At 36.5% G+C, this 26,758-nt stretch overlaps 2 protein-coding genes across 4 annotated transcripts in view; one reads left to right on the top strand and one right to left on the bottom strand.

Annotated features, from left to right (window-relative positions):
* LRRC72 (leucine rich repeat containing 72) lies at positions 1-16,730 on the top strand. Its single transcript, XM_057371641.1, has 9 exons — positions 1-30; positions 1,570-1,643; positions 5,138-5,207; positions 6,266-6,347; positions 7,532-7,645; positions 11,821-11,910; positions 13,887-14,054; positions 15,041-15,068; positions 16,516-16,730. Exons 1-9 carry the CDS (start codon positions 1-3, stop codon positions 16,679-16,681), a joined length of 822 nt encoding a protein of 273 aa, XP_057227624.1. The 3' UTR covers positions 16,682-16,730.
* ANKMY2 (ankyrin repeat and MYND domain containing 2) overlaps positions 16,725-26,758 on the bottom strand; it is a 25,408-nt gene continuing 15,374 nt past the window's right edge. Inside the window, exons 5-11 of one of the 3 annotated variants that reach the window (XM_057371639.1) lie at positions 26,290-26,450; positions 24,908-25,122; positions 23,663-23,798; positions 21,807-21,935; positions 21,264-21,405; positions 18,868-19,087; positions 16,725-17,201 (exon numbers count right to left, since the gene is read on the bottom strand). In XM_057371639.1, coding sequence (XP_057227622.1) covers positions 17,150-17,201; positions 18,868-19,087; positions 21,264-21,405; positions 21,807-21,935; positions 23,663-23,798; positions 24,908-25,122; positions 26,290-26,450 — 1,055 coding nt within the window. In that variant the 3' untranslated portion in view covers positions 16,725-17,149. The other 2 variants (XM_057371638.1, XM_057371637.1) reach the window with 2 other exon arrangements.

The raw sequence follows: 26,758 nt of genomic DNA, 5'->3' as shown, positions 1-26,758 counted from the left end.
ATGGCGGCAGCCGCCACAGCCGGTGCGCAGGTGAGCGGGCGGCGGCCCCTCCTCTCCTCTCCCTTCGCCCCGCCCCGGCCGCGCCGCTCGCCGCTCACCGCCCCCCTCCCGATCCCAATGCCCCCGGCGTTCCCCTGTCGCTGTGCCGTGCCGGGGAGCGGGGAGGGCTCGGCACCGCCACCACACCCCGAGGCGCGGCGCGTTCCGTCCTCCCGCGGCGGTGGAAGGCGCTGGGCTTCCCCGCCCGGCCCCGCGGCGGCAGCCAGCGGCTCCGATCCTCCGCAGTGCCGGTGCAGCCCTTCCAAGGCAGCGGCTGAGCACACCTGAGCCCTGCGAGCCCCGCCGGGACAGGGAACGGGGCTCCAGGGTGGCGAGAGGATGAGATTTCGCATGACGGAGTATGCGAAATACAAATCCTTGAGCACAGCCTTCCTGACTTGGAAGGTGACACCGGCCCTGGTGCTCTCCGCAGTAGGTGTGCGTTCCCCTTTGTCACGTCCACATTCCCCATCGGTGTGTCCTGCAAATCTGAGGCCTGACATCGGCACACTTTGGGTGTCTCACAGGTGCTTCTTCTCTCCAGCTATCCCTTGGTGTGCTTTGGGCAGATTTTGCCCGTGTAGAAGGAGAACGRTGGCCATTTGTCCCCGATTTCCCCCATAGCTAAAACCTGCAGTTGCCAGCTGGCCGTAATGAACTGTGGGCGAATGGCAGGGTCCCACATCCACTGCGAGGGACAAGCGGCCCTGGCTGCCTCTGTCAGAGAGTGCCACTGGTCCCATGCTTTTGCAAGGTATTTTGTGTATTTTAGTACTCCCAGAACCACACTGGAGTGGTTGTGCACCTAATGCAGAGCATTCTCAACATGCCTGTTGATGCTTCCAAGCCATTTTGTACTTGTAAAGTTTATCCATTTTGTGTTTTAAACAGTAGTGATCATAATGGTGTTGGGTGCAGTAGCTCATGTAGTAGACCTGTTCTGTCTGACACACACTTTAGTTTTTATCAGCCACTAGTAACACAAATCCATAATTCTTACAGTAATGGGTTTTGTTGCTTTTGCAAATTATAGCATATCAGTAATATACTCWGAAAATTAAAATTGTGCCTGCATTTTTCAACCTTAAATGCACAAGTAGAGTTTTTTAGATGCATAGTTTTGAAATGTGGCGCACAGTAAAGCAGCCTAAAATGAAGTGATTGTAATGCAGAGGAAGCAGTTTCATTGTTCATCACGTGTACTGGGTTGGCTGACCTGAGTGAGAAGCCCATYCTCCAGTTAACCTACATTACTTTCTATCTTCATGTTTACCAACTATGATTCTCCACAGGAAAAGAAAACTAGTGTAAGTGTAGCCTAGTCATCGGAGTATTTTTATCAATTTAAAATAGAGACTCCCAATTTAATACCTCTTTATCTCTCATAGACTGTGTTATAGTTTGCAAGGTGCTGTGATACATATATTAATTTTGGTGTGCACTTTAAACACTGAATTCACATAAGTTACRATGTAATGAATCCATAGTGATCCAGTATGTTATACTGACAAATGTACTGTATACTGTCAGGCAATAGAAAACCAGCTGAAGATCTGTGGCTATAAGAGCAATATGGATGTCACAGCCTTGTATCTGGCCAGACAGTAAGTAAAATGTTTCTTGTTTCAACTTCTACTAAAAGTAGAGCACGTGGTAAATGGTAACCTTTCATAGCGCTGTCTGTATCATGGACTCTGTAAACATATTTTTTATGTGAAATACCAGTAAATTGTATTTTTCAGTAGTCCATACATGTTGTGAATGAAGAAATGTGAAGGTACACCAACACACAGCAGAGCTGTGCTCACAGCTAACAGCCTCACCCCTAGATACACRATCTGTCTTCAGCAATCCAGAGTTGCTTGAGGGTCTGTGAGTTCACAGAGTTGTACATGAATTTCTGCCATGGGGAGCARAGGAGTGAGGCTTGAAAGGCCAATCTCTGCCTGTTCTAACAGGCTCATAAGGCTGGGTGGAAGGAGTATCAAGAAGGCAAATGAAAAAACACAGGACCTGCCCAGTCTATGAACTGCCAAATTTCTGACCTCCCTGAAGAGATCTGTTACTGCAATGGGAAGGCTCGGTGGTACCACCCTTGAAATTACCTGCATTTCTACTGTTAGGAACTGAAGCAAGGGCAGGGCAACATGAAGTGAATGCAAGCACAAGAACACTTATTTTGGGCAGGCAGTGCTGATGAGAGAGCTGATCTCCTCTGAGAGCATGAAGTAGCTTGAGATGTAGGGCAGATGAGGAGAAGATGTGCTGAGTGAAGGAGGGCGAAGCTTTCATGAGCCTGTGGGTGATCTAGGTCGATAGAGGTGTATGTTGTAGTATGAACACGCTGAGAGGCGGCCATAGAGGGATGGATACATGACAGGACATACTTCAAAGTTTTGGGAAGGCGTGCTTTGAATTTCTGGCCAGGGCACAATTCCAAGTGTTGCATACCTGTCTGCAGTATCCCAACTGCATCCCCTGCTCACATAATTATATAGAAAGAACTAATATAGTTTAATAATTTAGGGAAAAGGTTTTCAAGGTCTCTTGGTCCAATAAGTGGAAAAAAAAAAAAAAAAAAAAAAAAATAATTTAAAAAAATAAGAAAAAAATTTTAAAAATTTATTGGTTCAAAAAAAAAAAAAAAAAAAAAAAAAAAAAAAAAGGTTAAGGGTTTTCAGTGTTATCTAGTCTGTTTTTAGTGGAAAYCATRTGGCCTTGAAAATCTAAATGTGCTCACTAGTATRTTCAAATTCCTTATTACATCTTCTGATTTACACCAAGAAAGTATTTGATGGTTTGTGAAAAGTAAACATGAAACATATAGTTACTGTCAAAACTCTTAAAATACGCATTTTAGAAAGAAGAAAACATACAAAATTTAAGGGAGAAGTTGAAATAATGAGAAAATTACAAGGTGCATAGATACATACTTTCTGAACAATGTGATTATTATACTCTATATCTGTAAAAGAATTAAAACTGTGTATACAGTCTTAATKGACACATTTTCTATTTTAAAATGCTTAAATGTGTGCCCTCACTGGGCTTTGAAGTATATTTTTTTGGTATAGAATAAAAAGGAATGTTCACATGRTAGATACAGAAGTGATCACTCTTTGCATGAAACCATTTTGGGAAAGATGATGCAAGATGAATTCTTTGATGACTGGATAGGAGTGAATTCCTTTTATTCTGTATCAGTTTATATAAACTTGAACCTCAGCCAAGCTCAGTATCAGATCATGCCTCCTTTACTATTGGTTTGACATATTTTTCTGCTGGCTGAAGTAAGAAAATGGAAAGAAAATAATTAAAGTCAATTAAATTCGAGGGAATGAGTTTCTATTTTTAAACCACTACTATTAAAGGGACATGAAGCAATGTATTTTGGACACTGAAAGCTATCATCCTAGGAAAACTGATTAACTGARCAGTAGGTAGAAAAAGAGTGCTGCAGGCCAAAAAGGATCAGTTTATAAAAGACATATATGCAAAGTTTGGAAGGCATCTAGAAAAGGCAGGCTCTTTTAAAATGTTAGAGGAATTAAGCTCTACCTGGGGCAAATTAAATGTCTTAATACCAGAAAAAAAAAAAAAACCCAAAAAAAACCCCCAAAAAAACCCAACCAAAACCCAGACAAGATTGCGGCTTGGAGGTAGTCAAGATGAGGCTGTTACTAAGCGTGGAGCAAAGCCAAATAAATGTAAACCTGTAAACTAGTTGTAAAGGGACAGTGACAAAGAATATTAGAAATTTTGGTTTTGCTACCTGAAATGTGATTCAAGGGTGCACAGGAGATTTAGATAGGAGCTCTGTAGGAACTCTCTATGTCCTGTCAACAGCCAGCTGCTCATCTSTGCTGCTTGCAGTAATGTCTTTTTCTGTTACTTGTGACAATAGTCAAGTCAGGTATATATTTGCTGGGTTAGTTTTTATGGATAATATGAGCAAGCCAAATAAACTGTTTAACAAAATAACACAGGAGGCTGGTCTGATTTTCAGTAATACAAGAGATTAAAAGTACAGCACCTTAACTTTGTAGGGTTTGCCTCTGACAGACTTTTCATTTGCAAATGCAAGATGAGAAAAGGCATTCACGMTCCCTTTGTCTGTACCTGGAGGGTGTGTTGGGAAAAAAAACCCCAACAAATAAAAAGACAACATGGAAAGCTGGAGGAGACACAGTTGGAAGACAAACATTACTTWAACCTGATGATGTGAGGTTAATTTTTATCAATCCAGTTACTTTGTGAAACACTGGCCTTTGTCTTGCAACATGTTAAACTCCATTAAAATCTTGCAATGAATTAAAAGGAAATTTTTATTATGGTAATTTGAAATTGTCAGGTATAGGTCATCTATAATTTTTCTAGTGGAAATCAAGAACATTTACTTAAAGCACTGAAAAATAAAGAAGAGCAGTTACTGAAAATTACTTGGTAGCTCACCAGTATTTTCTTTAGCAGGTAATTTGTTATTTATAGTACACTAGCTAGCTCAAARTGCTACATACACAATTAAATGTAAAACTATACTGGCACATGGGAGATAGTTTCATCCTCCGTGGATGTACTAAGTTAATATGAGAAGAGGAGAAGAGTGAAAAAAGGGCAAAATATTTCAAAATATGCACTAATGTGAAAAATAATAAAAAATACACATTAATGTGCTTGATGTCTGTCTTCTGTTGGCTTCTCTGGCACTGTGGCTGGACAATCCCCACTGCAAAGCACTTATCCTTTTAGCTTCATGTCCCCAGGGTGCTAAACTTCTCTGTTCTGAGCAGGATTTCTACAAACTGCAAAGTACATGTGACTCAGACTCATAACTCCTGCTGTTATGGAAAAGTAATTAATGTATCACTTATTTTGTCCCATTTCTTTACCACGTGCTGCCTTCTGATACTTGCAGGTGTGCAGAGTGCTTACACTGTCTCTGCCATCTTGTTCTTTGTGTCTTTGCTATAAATTCTAAGGAAGTGTGCCCTTCTGGTTCTTGTATAATGTTATTTATGGAAAACAAAAATATTTATAAAACTACTAGGCACAATTAATGTTAAGAAATTTGTTACTCCATTCTTTTTTCTTCCGCCAGAGGACTAGGAAGTATCCCAAGTCTGTCACAGTTTCGTAGATTAAAGTATTTGTGGATTAACAACAATAAGGTAATAAGATATTCCTTTAAAGAGCAGAACAATGATTATTCCCTGATTATTATTTTGCATTTTTTCTAACATAATGTATTACATAATTGTCAAATTAATAACTTATTTTTAATTTCTAAGCTAATTTTACTGTCAAATAAAACAGATTTGAAGAAAACTTTTATATATTACTGAGTATAACCTAATGTGTTTTCTTTTAGATGCATATCTGATTTATAAATTTTGTGTATTTAAGAAGCTGAGGTTAAATGCCTCAATAGGAGGAGCATATCTTTCTGTAATCAATAATTTTATCGCAAAAATAGTAAACTTCAGATGATCCGGGAAACAAAACTTGCCAAACATAGGGAAACACCTCTATGCCAGGGAATGGGAAAATTCCTGTTTTATGCTTTTGCTTCCAGCTTTCAGATACTGTTAATGCACAGAGCAAAACATATTTGTTTTGGAGTCAGTGGCAAAATTCAAGGACTGAAATAATTCCCTTCCTTACAAATTACTTTTCATCACAGAATTCAAAGAGTCAGGAATAAAACTGTGCTTGTTGTTCTTGCATTTAAACTGTAGGATAAAAACTTCAGTGCCATTAGTATCCCAGTTCTCAGTGATTACAATGGTCAGCTTGCTATCCCATTGCACATACTTTACCTTGTGCTGGAGTCAAAACAGTATTGGAATTGAGCTTCTCCAAGCAAGGAGGTGTGATTTCATAGGAACTGAAGATAACTCTTTATTTGAAATATACACTTTTTTCCCCCTGTAACTGTAATTGATTCTCTATATATGATTAAATTACATTTTTAGACATTTAGAACAAATAGGTACTCTTTGAACCTGCTGGTGAAGAAATAATTTAAAAACAAGCTGCTGGGTTTAGTCCAGTGATGTATTTCAGCGATATTTTTATTCCAACATAGAATTATTATGTTCTATAAGGGTCTTCTCACAATAAAAATTATTTCAAATGTGGATAGAAGGAAAAGAAAATGTGGAGACCAGTCATTCAAGGAAATCTGTTTCTGACTGACATATAACAGTTTGCCTAACTCTAATTTCAGATCCAAGATTTAACTTTCTTGATCAAAAACTATTGCTTGACTGAACTGTATCTCAACAATAATGAGCTGACAGATATATCAGGTACCAATCTTCCCTTTTTAGATTGTTGAACAGAGGCCGATGCTTTCTTTTCTCTATATTAGCATTCAAATTTATAAAACTGGGTGGCTGCAAGTAACTTTCTGGTTGAAAGCTCCTATGTATGCATAGTAATACATGTTAATTATTAGATATTTAATTTTTCCAGCATACTTGAGTGGCAATAAGATGATATGTTTATTCTCATCTAAGAGATGAAATGTCATTCACTTTATGTCAGGAAAATGTGAAATATTTTTGTTTTTACATGACCATATTTAATATTTAGAATTTATAACCAGAAATATTTTGCAAAGTTACTGCCAAACTTGGTTTATTGTAAAAATGCATCTGTCTTATACTTGTATTTCAGTTTTTCTTGCCCTTGTAGATTAAAATGGCTTTACCAGAATATGTGAATGAACAGGCCAAAGCATAATAAATTTCTAAATATTTTAGACATTTTAAATGGTAGTATTTTATTTTTCTCTGTCCCTATAAAATGCTGGGATGAGAAATGATGTTGATTAGTTTTAATTTATCTTTGAAAGACATAAACATGGATGCAAGAGACAATACAGATTCTAACAAATTATGGGTAAACAGAAAGGAATCATTAATAGAGAAATGTGGATAAAACACTGTATGTAATTTGGAAATGAGATGTTTAATCCTGATGTGGTGTGAGGATGTGAACACATAGTTTGGGTCACAACAATATTTTGAAATAACTTTTTAATAGATCAATAATTACTTGAAACAACTATTTTCTAAGGAATTCACTATTTATTGCTTGTGAGGCAAAGGTAGTATTAGGGATATACTATTGTTTGTGATGCAAAGGTAATTGCAAGTGAATTAAAGATTACAGGGATGTAGGAGGAAGGAAGGGAGGAAGAAGAGAGGTAGCAGTTGAGGCTGATTTGTTGATGCAGGGGTGATGTGGACAAATAGAAAATTGGAGTGAAAAAAGTTAGTTATATGTTTAAAGGATGTTACTAGAAAAGTGAAAAGGATATTGAAATATCTCTAATTTATTGTTTTTAATTAATATCTCATGCAATATGTTACCAAAAGACAGGCATAGATAGATAACTGGAATATCAAATTCAGTGTTCAGCATAGCAAAATGTTCTGATAAAAGCAGCTTTGGTGAGAATAATTAACTATTTTTCATTTTATTTCAGGTGCTCTGAAACACTTATGCTCATTACAGATTCTGTTTCTTCACAACAATGAGTTAAAAAAACTTGGCAAAACAGTGAAGGAATTGAAAGGAATGAGAAGCTTGCAGACCCTAAGTAATTCCTTATTTTTATTTTACAGAACAGCAAGTAGTAGGATGTTCCTTATCAGGATGTTTCTTGTCTGTTTCCGCATCATTTGCCAATAGCTTTTGAAGCTAATTATCAATTTCAACCAAATTTGACAGAAGATAGAGATCTCTAAGACATGAAAATTCCACAAAGAGTATCTCAGCTGAGGAAAAAACTGCTAAACGAGTTCAGAATTTAACTTTTTGGCTGCTAGCTAGCCAGTATCTTGGATTAATAGCTTAGAAGGGTGTGTAAGCAGTTTACAGCTGCCTCTTTGTAATGGAACATGGGAGTACAGTGAGATTAACAGAGGTGAAGGGAATTGAAAAATGGATGTTATTGCTGTTGAGAGTGTGATAGGTTATAGAACCTTAATTCTTTCCTCATTAATTCTCTTGCTTATAGAACTTCCTTTCTGCATCTTTTTGGCAGACTTTGGATTTCTAGAGTCTGTGCAAATATACTCTAGGTATTATTCATAACAATATCTGTTAAGGAGCATATTTTGATACACTGGCTGGAAATGAAAATAGCACCAGCTCTGAAATTTCAAATGAAGTTATACCAGACAGTGTTGGTGCCACTAAGTTACAATGTAAGAAGTAGCCTCCAGGGAAGGTAGGATTATACACTATTAAGATACTGAAAGTGAAAATACAAGCAGTCTTTTTCCATGATTCCTACAGAAATGTCCATATAGGTCATGCCAGATGCTTACTACTTGGAGAAGACCGGAAACAAGTTTTGTGCCTAGTGACATTGTTAAGAAGTTGAATGTCAGAATGTCACCAGGCCATAACACCTCCTTAAGCATTCAGAAAACTGAAAGTCTGATTGTGGGAAAGTGAAATATGAACGGAAAAACAAACTTTTAATTGAACTTGACCCTGGGCCAAAGCTAAAAAAAAAATAGATCAAGTGCTTATGAAGACAACATGCCAACCAAACTATTGTAATTTTTTTCATTTTATGCAAGATAGAAAAATTAGTCCATTTAACAATGAAGTGATTAGGCAGAGTCTGGACAGGCATCCTATGATAACCCTGTGAATGGTGCAGTCACTTGAATTTAATGTTAGCTTTACAAATTAATAAGGAGCTTCAAACAGTACAGGAAGTTTGTTGTACTTGTTGCAACCATCTGTGGGAAATACACAGCAGAGAGTTTAAGTGCTGCTGAGTCGTTATGAACGGCAGTTACAAAAGCATGGTGAAAACTGGACTGGCCATCACCACAGAAAAGGAAGTGTTTGAAAGAACAATCAAATAATATTTATAATATACTGATCTACCCTAATTAAAAAAAAAAAAAAAAGTTGTTCAAAGATTTGTACAAGAGTAAAAAAGTAATCGGTGGAAGAAGTTTAACAACCTTAATAATTATAACTTTAAATCCATTCCTTTTTGACCTTTGCAGTCATGAAAAAAATCGTCAATGTGTTTTTTTTCAAGGAGATTGCTTAATAATGAGTTCTCGAGTTAACAGGTCTCTATTGGTTTAATAAAATACACTCGTATTTGATGTAACTAAATTATATCAGCAAATGAACAAAATTTTAAAAGTCATTATCCTATATATCATATTACTCTATCATCTGTCTTCTTTCCATATTAATAAATACTAAATGGGTGCAGGATTTGCACTGTGTAGGTTTGAAAAGGGCTGTGCCCATAAGTCACTCTAATAAAACGAAACCAGTGAGACTTCTCACTGTTATGAGGTAGATACTTCTTATTGCCAAACAATCTGATTTTAAGAAAAACAGCTACTTGCTGGTCTTCATCAGAGCTCCTGGATGCTTAACAACATTTTATTATTTTGTAGCTCTCAGGGACAATAGAACTGTTAAAACACACTATTATCTGTTCACTTCAGGAGTAGCATCCAGCTGCCAAAATGTTACATTTCCCTTCCTGAAGGCTCTCCCATGATTTTAGTGACCGTCATGCACTGGATGTGTAGCATAACAACCATCCTTCATCAGGTGTCTGGGGAAGACTCTCAGCTTCAAAAGATTTACTACACATGCTGCTCACAAATGCAGTCTTTTGGGAGACACAGTGTTTCTTCATGGGCTCACCTTGTGATCACATCTCCCTTTTGGAATACAAGATTTTTGTTACCTACTCTGTAAATTGCCTCAACTGATTTATTGTCTGCAGCTGATAAAATCCTGCTGCTAGACCTCAGAAAACTGTTGTTCACTATGTTTCTGCCCCATGTGGCAGAGGCACACTGTTTTCCTACACTCCAAATAGAGAAAACAGACAAAACTGTGGAGGAAGAAAGCATTATCCTAATTTGTAGAACTAAAATTGCATGACCTTGACAAGAAAGTAGATAGCTCAACCAGGAATTGATCCCAGATGTTTTGTAAAACAAAACCATCTTGATCTGTACAACGGCTGAATTTATTGTAAAAATGAGTAGTAGAAAAAATCACATTCCCTAAAACAAACCTACAAATCAGTGTTGTTGAGAAAAGATGTAGTCCAGGCATTATCCAGATTCACAAGTGTTTAGTATCAGACCTGGTGTGGGCCTTGGAAAAATCTCCCTTGAATCTTTATTCCATTTCACTACCAAATATACCTGCTTTTACAGATCTTTCTGAAGCATTTTTCTCTTTGGAATGATACTGTATATTTTTTTGACTCAAGAACAGACTCATCAGATAYATACATAATATTCTTTCTAGGAAAAAATAGATCTATTATTTTGTTCAGTAAAAATGGAACTTTCTTTTGCTTCCACCTTGTACTAATTTTAAGTACCATGATTTTTAAAGATTCATTAAAGAATGAAAATAAAAAGTTCTCCTCTAATTACATGAACAGTTGTTTTCTGTGTGGGAGATACCAAATGCTGGTTCCAGCTTTATTGCATCTTCAACTAACTACTAAATCCCATGGAGAACTGAGCCCTCTCAGCAGTCATACTTGTCCTGAAGAACATGAAATTGCATCTTGTAGTTTACAAATCTGTGTGGAATATTTTCAGACTTTTTTCTTTTACTATCTCTTATTTGCTTCTGTAATACCATCTTCTTAACTGATAAAATGACATATAACAGCATTTTTTTACTCTAGAGGAAGTATTAGCCACATCTTTTCCTCAGAAAGAGAACTGATCACTGTAGAGTGTAGCAGAAGTTGTCAAAATTATCAATATAAGATCCTTTTCCCCTGCTCTGATCTCAAGGTGGCAGCCTCCTGATTATTTTACTGTCTTAGAAGAGCAACATTTGTATAAGGAGAAAAATATTATTATGTTATTTATTGAGAAAATAACCCCCACCCCACAACATTTGTTTATTAGCTGACCCAGGAAAGAGACAGTTTCTATTTTAATCAGCCTCAGATGTCATTAAACAGACTGATATAAAGCAGTAACACAGGACTGATACATGTCTCTGTGTTGTAAAGGTTTGGTTATGCAAGTAATATGAACCTGAACATGAACATTTAAGCCAAGTTGCTAATGGGCTTTTGGAGCTTGGTACCTCAAGTCTCAAGGGAAGCTGGTGAGACCCAGGTTTTCAGGAATTTAGGCCCTATGAAACATTTTTATGTTAAGTTTCTTGAGTTTTCAAACTTATCATCTGTCAAAACATCAGAAGGCTGTGTATTTGCATTTTACATTGTGTCTGTGGGATTAAAACCTTTTATCAGTGCTCATCAAGTACTAGGTTTCCTAAAGCTCATCTGATATTAATAACACCATCCTCCTACAAATTTTGTGTCTTACTTTTAAGCTGTCACCCCTGAAAGAACACCATTATTTAAAATAGGTATTACTCAATAATATGTAAGAAAATGGAAGGCAAACACTTCAGTGTTTTTTTTTCTGCAGATCTCATAAAACAGAAAAAAACTTCAAAGGTTTGGAGTCCATGATGGCACCTTTACTCAGTTCCTGCCTGTGGTATTTTGCATACTCTGCAATAAATCAGTTCCTGCAGTCCATGTTTAGATCAGTAATTTCGCATGCCTAAAGAAACTGCTTTGTTTACCTAGCGTAAGAACAATTTGAATTTGATATTTTGTACGAAATCTTTGTCTCCTGGTGACCTTTAATTTTCTTGCCGTGCAAAGTTGTTCTTTCGCTGTGTTTGCTTTTTTGTGACATTGTTTGTTTTTTTTCTGTATACATTTTGCAGACCTATTCCAAAATCCTCTGGCATATGATCCAGACTACCGGCTATATGTGATATACTTCCTTCCTTCAGTTCAGCTCCTTGACAGGAAGTGTAAGGATTGCTTTCCTCTCTCACAAAGCATTGACAGTTGCATTTGATTTTAGTCAGTTTGGAAAAATAGGTGAAATTGTCTTATCTGTTCTTTTATGAACATTTGTTGATAGAGAAAAAAGAACTAATAAACAAGATATCTGCTTTTTGCAAGATTTGTCAAGCAAAAAGACTTTGCACAGCATAAATACTTCTTCAAATGCTTTTGATTTCTTTTTCTTTTTAAATTGTGTATACTTTTCTTGTATCTTGGTCTATTTGAGTGAAGACAAAAGCCTGTGATTAGAAGCATGTACCTACATTAGTGCATTCAGACTGTTATGTTGATATGGGTGAATGTGCTTACTTAGGTATGGTAATATCCTGAGCTTCCTACATGTTTCCATACAGTTTAAATATGTATATGCGCATTTCTTGATAAAGTACATGCAGACCAAGCTTTCAAATATAAATATTCGTAAGTCATGAAGAGATCTTTCACAGCTTGTCTACTATAAATTTTACAGTAAAAAAAAAAAAAATAGTTTTCTTAAGAATAGCCAAATGTTAAATCAGTGAATCCATAAACATGCCACAACGAACCCAGAAAATCAGCTTTGGTGATTTTTGTCTCTGGTATTTGGAGAACTATGTGATTGGCAGGACTGAAAATTACTGGAGAGCACTGAGAAAGTAGCTGATTCCCACCTCAGCTCTATTTTATAAGACAATAGCTAGGAAAACCACTACCATCTTGAAATGGTACCATCTTGAAAACCTGCTCCAAGTCTCGAAGAGAATCAGGATGTAGGGCTGAGCAAGGCAGACGCAGGACACCTGCCGGTGCTGGGAGCCTGTGCAGCTTCATGAGGGAAAGCTGGTGGATGGGCCCCAGCAGGTGCCAGGGGCTGCACAGGAGCTGCTGGATCTGATCATGTGCCCATTTGCTCACACAGTCATTTTGCAATGGCACCGCCACTCTCCTGAGCTTTTGGTCTTGTGTTACAGTTGTGCTTAACACGTCTGTCGGGCTGTGTTACAAAATATCACTTTTTGACTGGGGAGCAATGACTGAAGCTTAATGTGCTGAAAAATACGTGTTGCATTTACATGTCCAGAAACACTTCCATAAAACTTCCTGGACTTCATCTCCTAAATACAGTTCCACTGGAGTCAGTCCTGGATTAAGGCTTGAGGCAGTAATTTGTATCAAACTGTATCCTGGATTTACTATTAGTGAACTATTTCTCTTACATTACAAAGATTCTTCACCATCTGTAGAACATTACCAGAGCATAGTCCTGGCTGTCTCCTTTATACAAGACGTGCTCAATTCTGTTACCTTCAGGCATGACTACTGCAGTTCCTTCCTAATTGGTCCCCTAGACACCATGACTCCAAAACTTCCCTGAACTGAAAATGCTTCTGCCAGTTACTTGTTCTAAAAGTTTAGCTTACTTCTGTTCCTTAGCTCAAGTACTAGATTAGTATAAAGTTCATATAATTGAAGCTACCACCCCCAATTTGATTTAATGGTCTCAAACTATTTGTTTAAAAATTGAAGTTATTTCTTTTAAAGTGCAAAACAGGAAAGAGTTACACTTTTCTTTTGATTCCACTCCTAGGGTTTTTATCTGTAATTGACCAATGGGAATTGAACTGGCCTTAAACCGAGCTTGTTTTTGCTCTTCATAAAGACACTTCCAAATCCTTACTGACTTCTGCAGAGCTCATTTAAGCAGTATGAAAAGTCTTCCTTTCTAGCATCTTCATTTAAAACTTCTGATCCTACTGCACTCAAGATATTTTATTGTGCCTGGCCTCACCCTAAAACCTTAGAAAGTATCACTCCATGTTCCCATTTCGAATTGCTGTGAAATTGTGTAAATAACATTACTACTGTTACAAAAGTGCACAGAAAATACATTAATCACTTTTGTATGCAGCCTTTTCAATTGATAGGAAAAAAAGTAATTTTTTTACATCCCTTTTAACAGTAGTTACACAAAGAGAAAGGGAGTCAGCGCTTCATCTTTGTAATCCCAAAAGGGCTTGGATCATGCAGTCAATAGCTTTTGGGACGAGAGTAGATACATCATCCCCGGGGACTACGGTGGGATCTAGCAGATGCACTCAACCAGCCACAAGACTGATAATGCCCTCAGGTATTTATAATACTGGAAGGAAAAGCATACTCTTCTGGTGATTTGAATTAGCAATTTTTTTTTTTTCTTCATCTGATGAAAGATTATTGGTTTTAATAATGAAAAATAAATGCATTGAAAACTCAGCCAATTTGCTTCATAAAGCAGTCGTAGCAACAGCAATGAATCCTACTGAGAGTATTGCAGCAGATAAATTCTAGTCACAACCTGCAGTTACACAATTGTCTTTAAAGATAGCTGAACAAACAATTTTCATCAGTATGAGTCTTGTGTTTAGTTTTAAATAAAACATCTCAGTACACTTCTGAGTCTCAATGCTCAGCATCATAGAGTTTTGATGCCCTCTAGTGCTTTTACAAAATAATCTCTTGAAAATATTTTGTTCCAGTGCTCTAAATTTTACATATCTTGCCTGTTTTGTAAACAGATTCCTCTTTATGCTTTCCAAGCTGAGTGTATTTTAATGATGCCTTATAATAGTATATAAAGCAATTTTTAGAGTTCTTAAAACATTCAGATCTGGAAGACAGCATGATCCTGGCACAAGAAAGCAGGTGAATATCACCTAGAATCATGAGACTTTATCACAATCCAGAACAAACTTTGATGTCCCACACAATCCTGTCTGGTTTTGATGTTTTAGAGATAAGAAAACCACCATTGTGTGTAGATGACTGAAATTACAGCATTTTAAATAGTGTAGATGAAAGTTTGGAAAGTAATCAAATAACTGCAAGTTTTTTTAAATGTATATATCACAATAGTAAAATGAAAGCACTGTACTAACAATGACTACATACACATAAAACCCAACTGATACTTGCTTCCATAGTAATTCAATAAAATATTATCTTAAATATTTCAAACCACATGCTAGTGTTCAATTAATATGAACAAGCAATTTAGGATCAAGATAGTAATCAATGCTCAGATACTCAAATTGTTCTACAGCCATTTAATGTCATAATTTGACCTTTCTGTTATAGGTTGTGAATTTGGAAATAACACAAATAAGTAAGTAATGCTTTGGATTTCTTCTTCCTTTTGCATCTCTGAAGCATTTAATTTCGTCCTTCCATGCCTAAAAAATACCTTAACTAGAGAAAATGTGCAGTAAAAATGAGCTTTTGAAACAATTTCATGTCTTTGTGTTTAATACAGCTGCAACTCTCCACTAGGTTTGATGTCTAAAATTTAGTATTGAAAGGTATTCCACATTTGGAAATGGGTATGTAAATATGCCATTTATTTGTAAGATCAAATATGGATCACTAGAAAAAGCATGCTCAAAGTATTAGAGCATCAGAATAGCTGTTCTCTATTATGTCCCAGAAAATATTCTCCTGACTGGTTCTTTAAAAGTACAATCTCTGGAAAATATTATGACTTGTAGAATGAAATTTTTTTAATCTCTACTTTTATTACTTTTATTCTGTTCAGTTTTGAAATAAATGTAAAACTTTTATCTCTGTGTCTGAATTGAGACAAGAGAAAGGTTGCACTTTAACGTGATGACATTTTAGACGCAAACTTTGTAAATTTACAAACTAGATATCAGTTTTGGCTTTACTTCCCAGCTTTACATGAGAAGATTTGAAAAATGCATTAAAGGAAATTATAAAAGCCTACATAAGATAGCCTTTAACTCTGAGCACAGCTCTTTAAAATCAAGCTAATTTCTGTTGAAAAACTCTTACCTGCCTTCAGTGGAGTTAGCTGTCCTTAGCTAGTGGATGTACAGCTGCCTTGAGTCTTATTTATGTAAATAGTGAGGCTTTGCAAGGTGTCTTTTTGTGACCAAGTGCATTATACTCAGTGGAGATAGCCCTGTGGCTTATATGAGGTGTATTACTACAGGGTCATCTTAAGAAATACGTTCTTCTAAGATATATATGTGAGTTGGAAGGTTTTGGTCTAACATGAATTCCTTGTCAATCCTGCTTTGATGCTGTGAGTCTGTTCTTTTTCTCTCCCAGATGGCAGCTCTGGCAGGGTATATGAACACAAGCTCACAGTGATCTGGACTCAGAGCCTGGGGAATGGATATTTGGCCAAGGCTAGTTAAGAGATTCAGTGAAATAAATGTACATTTCCATTAATGGGTATCAGATCACTTGAATCATGTCCATTGAATCAGAGCATTGAAAGTATACAATTATAACTTCTGTGGGGGGGAAAGAAACCCCAACAAAATAGCATTTTTAAGTCTACTAGAAATGTATTTTAAATAATTTATAGCCTTTTAAAAATTAGAATCCTGTGGTTCTGACCTTTTCTCATTTTGTTTAGCTTTCTTAAATTTGGTAAAAGAACACCTTCTGAAAATCTAAAATTTTCAAAGTCTCACTTTTAGTGTTATGATGACTGCTTCTTTCACTTTCTACAGAGTGCCTGTCGTAAATTAGTTCTGAAGTGGTTTGTAAATGTTCAGGTAATGGGCATTGCTTTGTTCTTTTTGCAGAGTACCATTTGAGAACCCCGAAGATGCAGTTTTAGTACGGGCAACCACAAGATCTCTAATGGAATACTCCTCTGTGGACTGGAGCAAAGTAGCCACTTGTCAAGAAAGACGGCTTAAAAACGAAGCAGAAGAGCCCCTTCAGAAGCTGACAGTCCAGTTTAGATGAGAAAAATCCCAATTTCTCTCTCTACTGTTAATCCCTTAAGTAGGTTAACAACTCAATTAAACAAGTACACATGGACCTAACTGAGTTTCCAGAAAAAAAAAGTTTGTGTAATATTTCTTTTATCATATGTAGTATAGAGAGTGAAGAAATTAGGATAACAAATGATAAATAGCGACAGTGTAATAATAAAAGTTGCTTGAAATGCAATTCTTACCATAATTTTGTTATCAGAAAGTACTAAACTGCATACTAATCTTTAAGAAATTAAGGAGAAATACTTTTATTTGTTATAATACATTTTCTCATATATTTATCCTTCCATTCTGTCAAAGGCTTAAAGTCAATGATGCTTTCTAAACATATCAAAGCCCTTCTTTCACATTGTAGCTTGTCTTCTGAGTTCCTTCTCTGCAAAGTTAGCACAGAGCCACAGAACACTCTACGTTGGCAGGGATCTCTGGAGCTTATTTAGTCCAATTTTCCTGTTGAAAGCAGGTCGGAGATGAGGTTGTCTGGTGGCCTGTCAAGGGGAATCAAAGATTTCCAATGAGCAAGGCACCACCACTGGGAGAATGAAAGGATTTGTGCTGGGGATTTTAGCACAACTCCAAACCCCTGAATCTCTTGCCCTGAAGGGGCATTTTTAGAGAATCTTTGAAGAGCAACACATCCCTGTGAGCCCCAAATGCTGTGTGTGGAACAGGGGAGCAGCAGCATTTCCACAGCTCCAGACCTCAGAGTGGAGGGTGACTACAGATTGGAGTTCCAGGCAGGAGTCTCTTGCCTGCCAACTGTCATGAAGTTAAACTTGTATACTCAAGCTACAGGAAGCCTCTGCATGTCACAAGAGAATGTCACCGTGTTACAGACAAAGGAAACAGAATTGTCACATAGCTGCCTTCTTTGAAAAAATTTCCCTTTATTCTTCACAATCTACTAATCCTTGAAATTAAAACATAGGTACATTCCCTGCACATGTGCATTTATGTATCCTCTTACAGTTTTCAGAATATTGAACAAAAACTTTCAACATATTAAATAGTAAAAAAATTAATAGCATTTTCCCTCTATTTTGAGAATGGTCCTTACTCCTCTAATTAGAATACTACCACGTTTAAAACACCAGTATTTCAGCCAACAAGACAGTCTCCAATTCTGCTATCCTTTTGCAGCAAATGATACTTTCAGTTGTGGCATTCCCACTGATTTAATGGGACACAGAAATAAATCTGAATGAAAAGCATAGTTAAGGGAAGCTATTTTCTAGATCTGGTATTTAGTTGAAAGCCAAAGTGAAATCCCAGTTGTATCAATGCACAATGAATTTTCTCATCTAATTCACTGTGACCATTCAGCATGAAAAATATTAAGCATTTTTTATGTTTATGAAATAACTCATAAGCAACATCCCAGTGTGCTCAAAGTCATCTTTACCTGAAAACTGGTTTAGAATGCATTATTCTTGTCAGTCAAAATATAGAGTCATTCTGGTCTTCCCTTCATTAGACTTTGGAATATTTCTGACCAAACCAATAGTGAAATACACGTTCCACCATCAGCTTGAGACACCTGAACACAGCAGTTTCATTTACTAAAATTGCCACAAAATAGACACTATTGTTGTGCTTTTACTAGTCAAAAATATTTACAGTAATGTCATGAAAAGTTGAGAGCTCAAATGAGTATCTCCAGAGACTTAACTACTACTGAATTCCTTCAGATAAAGCTTCATAAAGTGCTGGAAAAAAGCAATTTAACACTTGTCCTTCCAGTGCTTTTAACTACAGATCTATGTACTTGCAGAAAAAAATACTTAAATTACAATTAAAATAAGTTTTCGTTTCTGAAAACATGAATAATCCAAATCAAATGCTTTTCATTTTTCACTATGTGGTTCATTAACCAGATACTCATAGAGTTTCACTAGGCTTATTGTTGGTATACATACAGATGGATCTATGCCACTCTAACTTTTATCAGATAATAAATACCTATCTTGACAATTTACAACAAGACCTGGAGTATTTATAGACAAAGTTGTCAGTATTCAACCACATGATGAACAGAGAAATTCTGTCTTTTAAAGGAAGTCTTGCACAAGCCATGCTTTAGGAACTCACACATGGTCAGCCTAAAAAATTCTTTAGTACCCTTGAGAACTCTGTCCCTTCCTACCCTCTTCTTACTCCTCAGAATCTTGAATTTTTTGAAGATCAATGTCTTCCAAGCCACTATCACTTTCCAGTGGACTTCCAGGGTGCAGGGCTAATGCCTCCATCTCTTTGGTTAATTCAGGTTCTTCTGTTCCCTCAGTAGGATGATTTGGATCCACTTCTTTTGTAGGATCTGGACCAGGATCTGACTGTTGTTCACTTGTAGAACTACTCTCTACTAGTTGCATTTCATCTGAACAAAAGAGAAATCACAAAATTAATACACAATTAATTCATTTGCAAACAAATATTTTTATTACTGAACAATAATGAACACTAGGGTACTTTGCATCAATTACAGAAGTGATTAATTTCGATTAGATTTTATCAAAAAACCCCCAGACACTAAAGCTTTGAGTAAGTTAATATAAGGTTACTCTGGAACTAACCCTACACAAAGCTCTCATTAATTTATCTTCCATTTTGCCATACTTATTTTTAATATAGAGAGGAGTAGAGTAGGACACTACAGTTATTTTAACTTTCAATTCAAACATGCTTTATTGACACCATCCTTATCATCAGCTTTTCAAAGAATGGTGGCAGGCCAGTTAAACACAGAGTAGAGGTGGGGTTTGTTTTAAATCAAAAAGGCTTGGACATGACTATATAGAAAGCATTCCTGCATACAACAGACTGAAGAAATGATGTGCTTACAAACAGTGAATTTTGGTTGAAGTGAGTCATCCTAAAATTTACAACTTGATTGCATGGAACAGAATTAGCTATTGCACCTCTACTCATCAAGCAATGTTTTCTGAGAAAAAAAAAAGTTGTTAAATAACATTGTCCTGATTTTACTAAGTAGGGCTTTCATGCTAGCAATTCTGAAAAGGAGAGGAAAGCCTAATTGGGAGCAGAAGAAGTTTAATCTTAGTTTCTTGTTCTCTGTCATGACTGATAGCCAGCCAAAAATTGTCTCAGCTAGCCACAGCCCCGCCAAACCCCTGCCAAGATTTTACCTGGCTATGGGCTAAAAGCCTTCAGCACAGGCTGAAGCATGGACTTCCTTGACACCCTTGTACACTGGAAATGCTTAAACTCTTGGGTTTGCTTGTAGGTGCAGCTGTCACATTTATTTTTTAAATTTTTAATTTCCAGATGTACAGGATTTGTAGGGGGTATTACTAACTTCCTGAAATAAACCTGTTGATTATGAAATGCTCTGACAGAACACCATTCACAAGGTGACCTGAAGCTCAGATGAATTCAGTGTCTTGCTAACAATGCATAATCTGATAAGGTCTATAGTGTGCTGGCCACGTACCTGATGAAGTTAATAAAGATTAACATGTAGATAGTGCAGTAGAAACATAACAAAAAATGTTAGCTTCCCTTTTTAGGCAGGGAGGGAGAAGAGCCAGCCACCAAGATCCTGGCTGTACCAGCATGTGGTCACTGACTCCTTCAGTAAATATGAACCTGCAAGGGTGTGTGTTTGTCACCAGTGTGAGGCATTACTGCTCACAGCTCATTTTGTTTTATTGTACTTGTATGCAATATATCCAGGGATTTCTAATATCTTTGCCTCCAGCTTCCACAGCCATCCTGATCCTACACAACAGCAGCAGCTCTTGTAACAAGATCATTTCAGGAAACTGTTGAAAATTTCAATTATTACTAATTTATTACTGATTTATATCCTGATATTTCAAGAACAGTTGAAGTGAACCACATTACTATTGTAAAGCAACCATGACTTGTGCAGTCTATTTCTACTATCCTTAAATAGTACAATAAGTTGTAAAAGAGAAAGTGATTTCATCCCCAACTTTCCTATTATTTCACCTCAAGAAACATTGCATTAGAGTAAGTTAAGGGAAAGGGTGATAGTGTTTTTTCTGTTCTTATGTTTTAATTACTTCTTTCTTGAAGGGATCAAACAACCATGAGCAGTTTAAAGACTCCTACTTGCTTCCCTCCCATTTGAAGCGTATAACAAAATTAACTTGATAGTGTATAATGAAGAGAAAGTATTATGGGAGAATTAACATCTACATAAACCTTTGCAACTGGAAGGAGCAGGCTGATTATTATCCAACTTGTCCTAACACCTCCAACAAAAAGTAGAGCAGTATGAAACTTCTGCATGAGCTTGATTAAAGATCTGGATCTTGAAACACTGCAGTGTAAACCGGAATACTTTCATTGTAGAAACCTGTGTAACTGTAGCATTAAAAACCAGTTTGGAAAGTATACAGCATTTTTAAACTGAAAGGCCAGAATCCCAACAAACTCAGTTTTGCTGTTATGTTTCATCCAAGATTTTTCTCCCAATCTAAGCTGTTAGAGTATTAAGACCTGTTAAATTCTGTTTGTGATGCAGTTAACACAGCATTAGTTTCAGTAAGGGAACAACAGACACTAACCTTTCTTTTGCTTCTTCTCTTGTTTCCTTTTCTCTTTGGCAGCTTCTAGTTCTTGCTTCTCATGGATTTCCTTCAGGGTCTTGCAGACTTTTTTGTGAGTAAACCAGTGTATTTTCTGACAGTTCTGATCACAGTACATTACCTAAAAGTTACCAGAGTTATCAATTCATTTTCATGTACTAAAAAATACAACATTTTCTTGCATTTTTTAGTGCACCAAGTTAAATGTCTCTACATATAGTATTTGATGGCATTTTTATGCAATTTGTAAGGTCATATGAAGTGATTCTAACCTATATAAGAATCTATAAAAAGCGGTTTGCTTTATTATCTCTAAACAGAGATTTTACTCTTTTTCACTCTTAAGCATACGCATTTGGAAATCCAAGTCCTCCTCCTTTTGAATTTTAGGCATCTTTCCCAGAAGATGGATTGAACATTTTCAGTGCAGGCATGTGTGCCATTCCTCATAAGTCTACACAGTAAATAAGGAAGCATTAAAAATCCCCAGCACCTCAGTGGCACGATTTTTTTGATTCTTACCATTTTACATACTGAACATCTTTTGTCTGCTCCCTTCCCCCCACAAGTTGTACAGAATTCAGCATCCACAAAACCCACTTGGCCAGTAATTGCTTGTGTAAGTACAGAAAAAGCTGTGGGGTCAGAGCCCTGAAAGACAAGACAAGAGGTGGTAATGAGATTAAAACCCAGCACTGCTACAGAGAGGGACACACAAGGGAAGACCAGAAATGATTAACGCAAGTGTTGGTCTCACTGAAGCTGCTGCAGCAGCAAGAACATAAAACCAAATCGCAGAACTTCAACTAACATGCACAACTTAACGTTTATATATTTAGATAAATTTTTGTATATGAAGTTAGCTTAAGCCCTTAGTTTCTGTAGAATTTACTCTGTAAGTTATTAACAAACTCCATGTTCTTTATATCTGTCACCTGCTATCAGATTCTATGCAGATTTTTGCAACTCAGTCTCYGTGCTGGCACACACAAAGGTGTTTCATTTGTCACTGATACCTGTTGTGCTCAGGGCACACAGATGCTACAGATGGTCAGAACTTGGAATCTTCAATTATTTGCCTATTACTATTTAGATGTTATTTGCAGCATCCTTCCCATGCAATGCAAGAAGAAAGATTTGGGTAACCACACATTAAAACTATTGTTTTGGGCAGTGATGTAAACATAAGAAGTAAAAAATGGCAAGTTGCTGCAGCTCTAAGTAATTCCTTAAACTGTTAGACTGTCATGGAATATATAGAATCCTAACTACTATGACAACACTGGGATGCCCAGACTGAATCCAAGTAATTGTGCAATGACAAAGGTCAAAGGCTCCCAGATAAATAAAAAATTACAGCATCTTCTCCTTTCCAGCTCTACATAATGGACAGAAATCCAATGGAATAAATCAGCATTTCTTTAAAGGCAGAAAAAACTGCAAGCTCTCCCAAGAAAAAATCAACAGGAAGGAAAATGTTTACTCTAAAGCAAGTTGTAATGCATCGTAATGGCTTATGTTTTCACACTGTGTTTATCTTCCTGGCTTAGACAAACAGTAGAGATTGCCCTAAGCCTCAGGACATTTTAGCAGACCTGGAGCCACTTAAGATGGAGGCTATTTTTAATTCACTCAGAATAATCCAAACACATCACAAGATTGCTCCCCTTCCCTAGTGTTTGTGCATACATCTTGCTCTCAGAGAACAGAGAGAACATGCTTTAAAAAGAGCAGCAAAAAWTTATTATGAAACAATAAATAGTCCTAAAATGAAAAGTGTGTTAGCAAAGGCATAAGAGGGAAACTGAGGCTACGATTTTTAACTTGTAATTTTGATTTCATAATTTAGATACAGATTTTGCTGCACATTGCATCATCTTGCCTCTCTGTGACAAAAGGAACCTCACAGAATGTTTTTCCTTTTTCTACCATCATATATTACCAACTTTTTGTGTACAATAGAACAAATGAATGCATTACATCTACGAAGTTATTTGATCTTAAACTGAATTTAGACATTGTGAAAAAAGAGTGCAAAATAAGCTTCATTTCTGTCTGAATCTACCATTTCAARAAGTGAATTGGCATAGAAACTGGACATCCCAGAGTGGAAAAGGAAAGCTTAGAGACAAGAAAATAATTGCTTCTGTTTTCCTTAAAAGCTAAGGTGTTTAAGCATTCATTATGGGCACATTGGAAATATACTAGTTGAAGTATTTTAGAGCATTTTCCTGCAACTCCAGTTAGCCAGAGTTCAGGGACATGAAAAGCCTTTGCTTAATATAGTATGTTGCAGAAGCTGAAAACAGAAAGATGGCTCAAACAGAATTTATTATGCAAGTTACTCAGAAAGGATTTTCTTGACAGGAAAAACTTACTATTTCAACAGGAGCAATACTTCTCACAAGCTGCTGGAGCAACGTAGCTTCACAGTAAGGAAACTTTCGGATACTTTCTCGAATTAGCTTCTCTTGATACACAGGGAAACCATCTTTCTCTCTYCCTTTCAAGAGACTAAATTTTTTAAAACCCATAAGAAATCACATAGTAAATATTCAAGAACAAACAAAAACAGCACGTTGTACTTTGTCCTCTTTTGGATTACAGGGAAGAATTCATAATAAGTTGGCAATTTGGTATGTTAAGGTATTTAAAATGCAAATGAAAGCATTTTTACTCTAATGCACAATCATTATGAAATACACAGTAAATAAATGTGTGCTCTGAAACCAGGACTTACTAATTCAACCACTCAGAGAAAAATAATCACCTACAGGCAGACTATCTACTATCTACATSTGACTAAAATATCAAAATGCTTTGTGCCGTTTAAACATTGTCATTGTAAAAACTGACAAATGAACAATACCTTAAAATACAAAYTCCACTTTATGATGTTTAATAATATTTTATAGTCTTAACACCTCTTTGGCTACTATTTTTTATATGGGTCATTAATGAACTATTTGATTTCTGTATGTGAAAGCTACTTCATGATTTTTGTATCACAGAGGATTACATTAAAAATCCATGGAGGTCTACAGGGAAAGTGATCTTCTAAAAGCCAGGACTCTTTGATATTTAAGATCAGGCAGCTGGGTTTGTAACTGAGTAGATTCTGAAGATCTGTCTGAGTGATTTAAGAGTCTAAGTCTTATCCAGAGTCTGTAGAATTTGCAGTTCTCWCTCACTTAAGTGTTTTTGAAAAAAAACCTCACCCTGTGTGACTGCTGGAGAACAAATGGGCACAAGAAATGTCCCCAGATGAACCATACTGGACACTGAGAAATTATTTTTTCAAGCCTATCAYTGCCCATTTTTTCCATCACACATTGCTGTCTGCTGCTTCATAGTGTATATGTGAATGACAAATTCTGACCAGTTCCAGCAGAGAGCTGAAATTCTAGGAATGTTTCCTGTGTACCCAGGAAAGGAGAGTGTGACTTCAGACATAGAAAAAGTCAGTGTCACCCTGACGTAAATGCAGTTGGGATTATTTTAAAAYTTATTTGTCATAGTCTTTATCCAAGCCAATTCAATCTATTCCTGCAGCTGTTTTTTTSCTGGTATCTGTAACACTGGTACATACATGCACTTTCAGATCTCTCTGTAGAAATACTCACCTTTTGACAAACCCATCTAGTTTATCCTCTCGCTCTTTTAAAAATGTAATACATTTCTGGAAGATGCAACTGATGTAGTGCATTTTCATAGCAAGAACTTCATTCATGTCTTTCTGCTTCATACATTTCTCACAAATGAGATCCAGAACCCTGTAACATTTCTGCAGTGCTTCTACTTCGGCCAAMAGAGGGTTCTCTTTCACCAGCAACACGATCTAGGAGAAAGATAGAAGCAAATGTAATCCAGTTAAGACTTGGGCATTAGCATTAAAACTTATATAGCTCATTGTAGCTAAATTTCAGTGGAGTTTCTAATATTCTTCCACTTCCTTCRTATGCAGTCCTCCCTTTCTTTTTCCAGTCATTATTTAGCATTATTATTCAGTAGACTGTAATTCACAGTTCCCATACAAGAAATAATTTAAAATTAAGACTGGTATTAAAAGTAGAATGTTGGGGTTTGTTTGTTTGTTTGTTTTTTTTTAGAATATGAACCTGAGAAACAAAAACCATTTCTAAAGAAAGGTATAGAAACTACCATGAAAGTACTATACAATGTCCTAAGATCTCTTTTCCTTTAAAATAACTGGATTTGTATAATTTAAGTGGTTTCATGGAACATATCAACCTCACAGAATCCTGGAGTACTTCCTGTAGCCTAGTAAAGCACTGAACAAAATGTTTTAAGAAGAAACTGTATGCTCTACTCACTCTATGCCACTAGTGCACTACTGACTGTGAATACTGCAGAAACTTGATTGGAAACTTGTTGACAAGTTCTGGACTTTGAACTGGCAAGCCTAAAGAATCTGTATTTGAATTTAGCGGTGTATTTATTTCTCTGAACTACACTGGAGGAGCAAACCATAAAAGACATTATTGTCAGCAATATCCTGGGAATTAAAAATCATTGCTCTCTTGCACATACTCCCAGAAASTGCAGCAGTGGTAGATGTTACTGTGGCAAATCAGTCATGAAGGTAGGAAGATACATGCTGAGGAAAGCATTGAGAACAACGGGACTTTGTTAAGAAAGAAAATTGTTCTGTGCTTCCATTTCAAGAGGGGCTGGGAAATAAAGCTAAAAAATACAGCTATTTATGGTTACTGATATAAAAAATAAGAATCTCTCCACTTAGGTGGAGATGTTAGTTCAAAATTCTGTTGTATTTAAAGAATGAAATACCTTAAAATTAATTGATTAAAAAATCACATCTAAATGTTGAGCCTTAAAATAACCTTCCTCGCTTTCAGAAGTATCTGAATTAGTGAATAATGCTTTTGATCTCAATTGGACTCTTCTTCAGAAGAGCTGAATGYTTCATGACACAAAGCAACAGCTCCCCTGCCAACAAACACAGACAGTTTACATATTACTCCACCTTAACAGGATGCATGTTGGTAGTAGTAATAATTTTATGCAGAGGCCCAGCTAATTTTACTGGCAGTTTTGGTTCTTTGTCTAAGCCTTGTGGTTTAGTGTAGTAGTCCAGCCTTTCACGTGGAAAGAAGTTGTTGATGACAGTCACACAGTCATGTTGACCTAAAAGGCACATAACAAAAAAAAATCAACAGCAGAATAATAATGAAAAAGATTACCTAAACCCAAATCTAATATAAGCAATACAAGTGAGAATTACCCACATGCAAAGGAGCTTTGCATGATATACTTTGCATTGCAAACAGGCAACTCTTGTCATTCTCTTGTGTGTAGTTTTAATCTTCAGTAAAAGCTTATTGACTCTCAACAGGGGATGCCCTAATGAAAATTCATTTTGAAAACTCTTTCCCGTTCCTGCCTCCTCTTTCCTGGGAAGCCTAAACTAAGGGAATAGCTGTTTCTCCTCCAAG

The sequence above is a fragment of the Malurus melanocephalus genome, unplaced genomic scaffold, assembly GCF_030028575.1.
Source record: "Malurus melanocephalus ecotype Western Australia unplaced genomic scaffold, MMel_1.1 scaffold_150, whole genome shotgun sequence".
Classification (NCBI taxonomy): Eukaryota; Metazoa; Chordata; class Aves; order Passeriformes; family Maluridae; genus Malurus; species Malurus melanocephalus.
The sequence above is the reverse complement of the archived record's forward strand: the minus strand, read 5'-3'. Positions and strand labels throughout refer to the sequence as shown.

Excerpts from the sequence above, each read along its gene's own strand:
- LRRC72 (XM_057371641.1), top strand. The coding sequence starts at position 1 with ATGGCGGCAGCCGCCACAGCCGGTGCGCAG. Across the intron at positions 1,644-5,137 it reads GCCTTGTATCTGGCCAGACA|AGGACTAGGAAGTATCCCAA; the intron begins GTAAGTAAAATG and ends TTCTTCCGCCAG. Across the intron at positions 5,208-6,265 it reads TGTGGATTAACAACAATAAG|ATCCAAGATTTAACTTTCTT; the intron begins GTAATAAGATAT and ends CTCTAATTTCAG.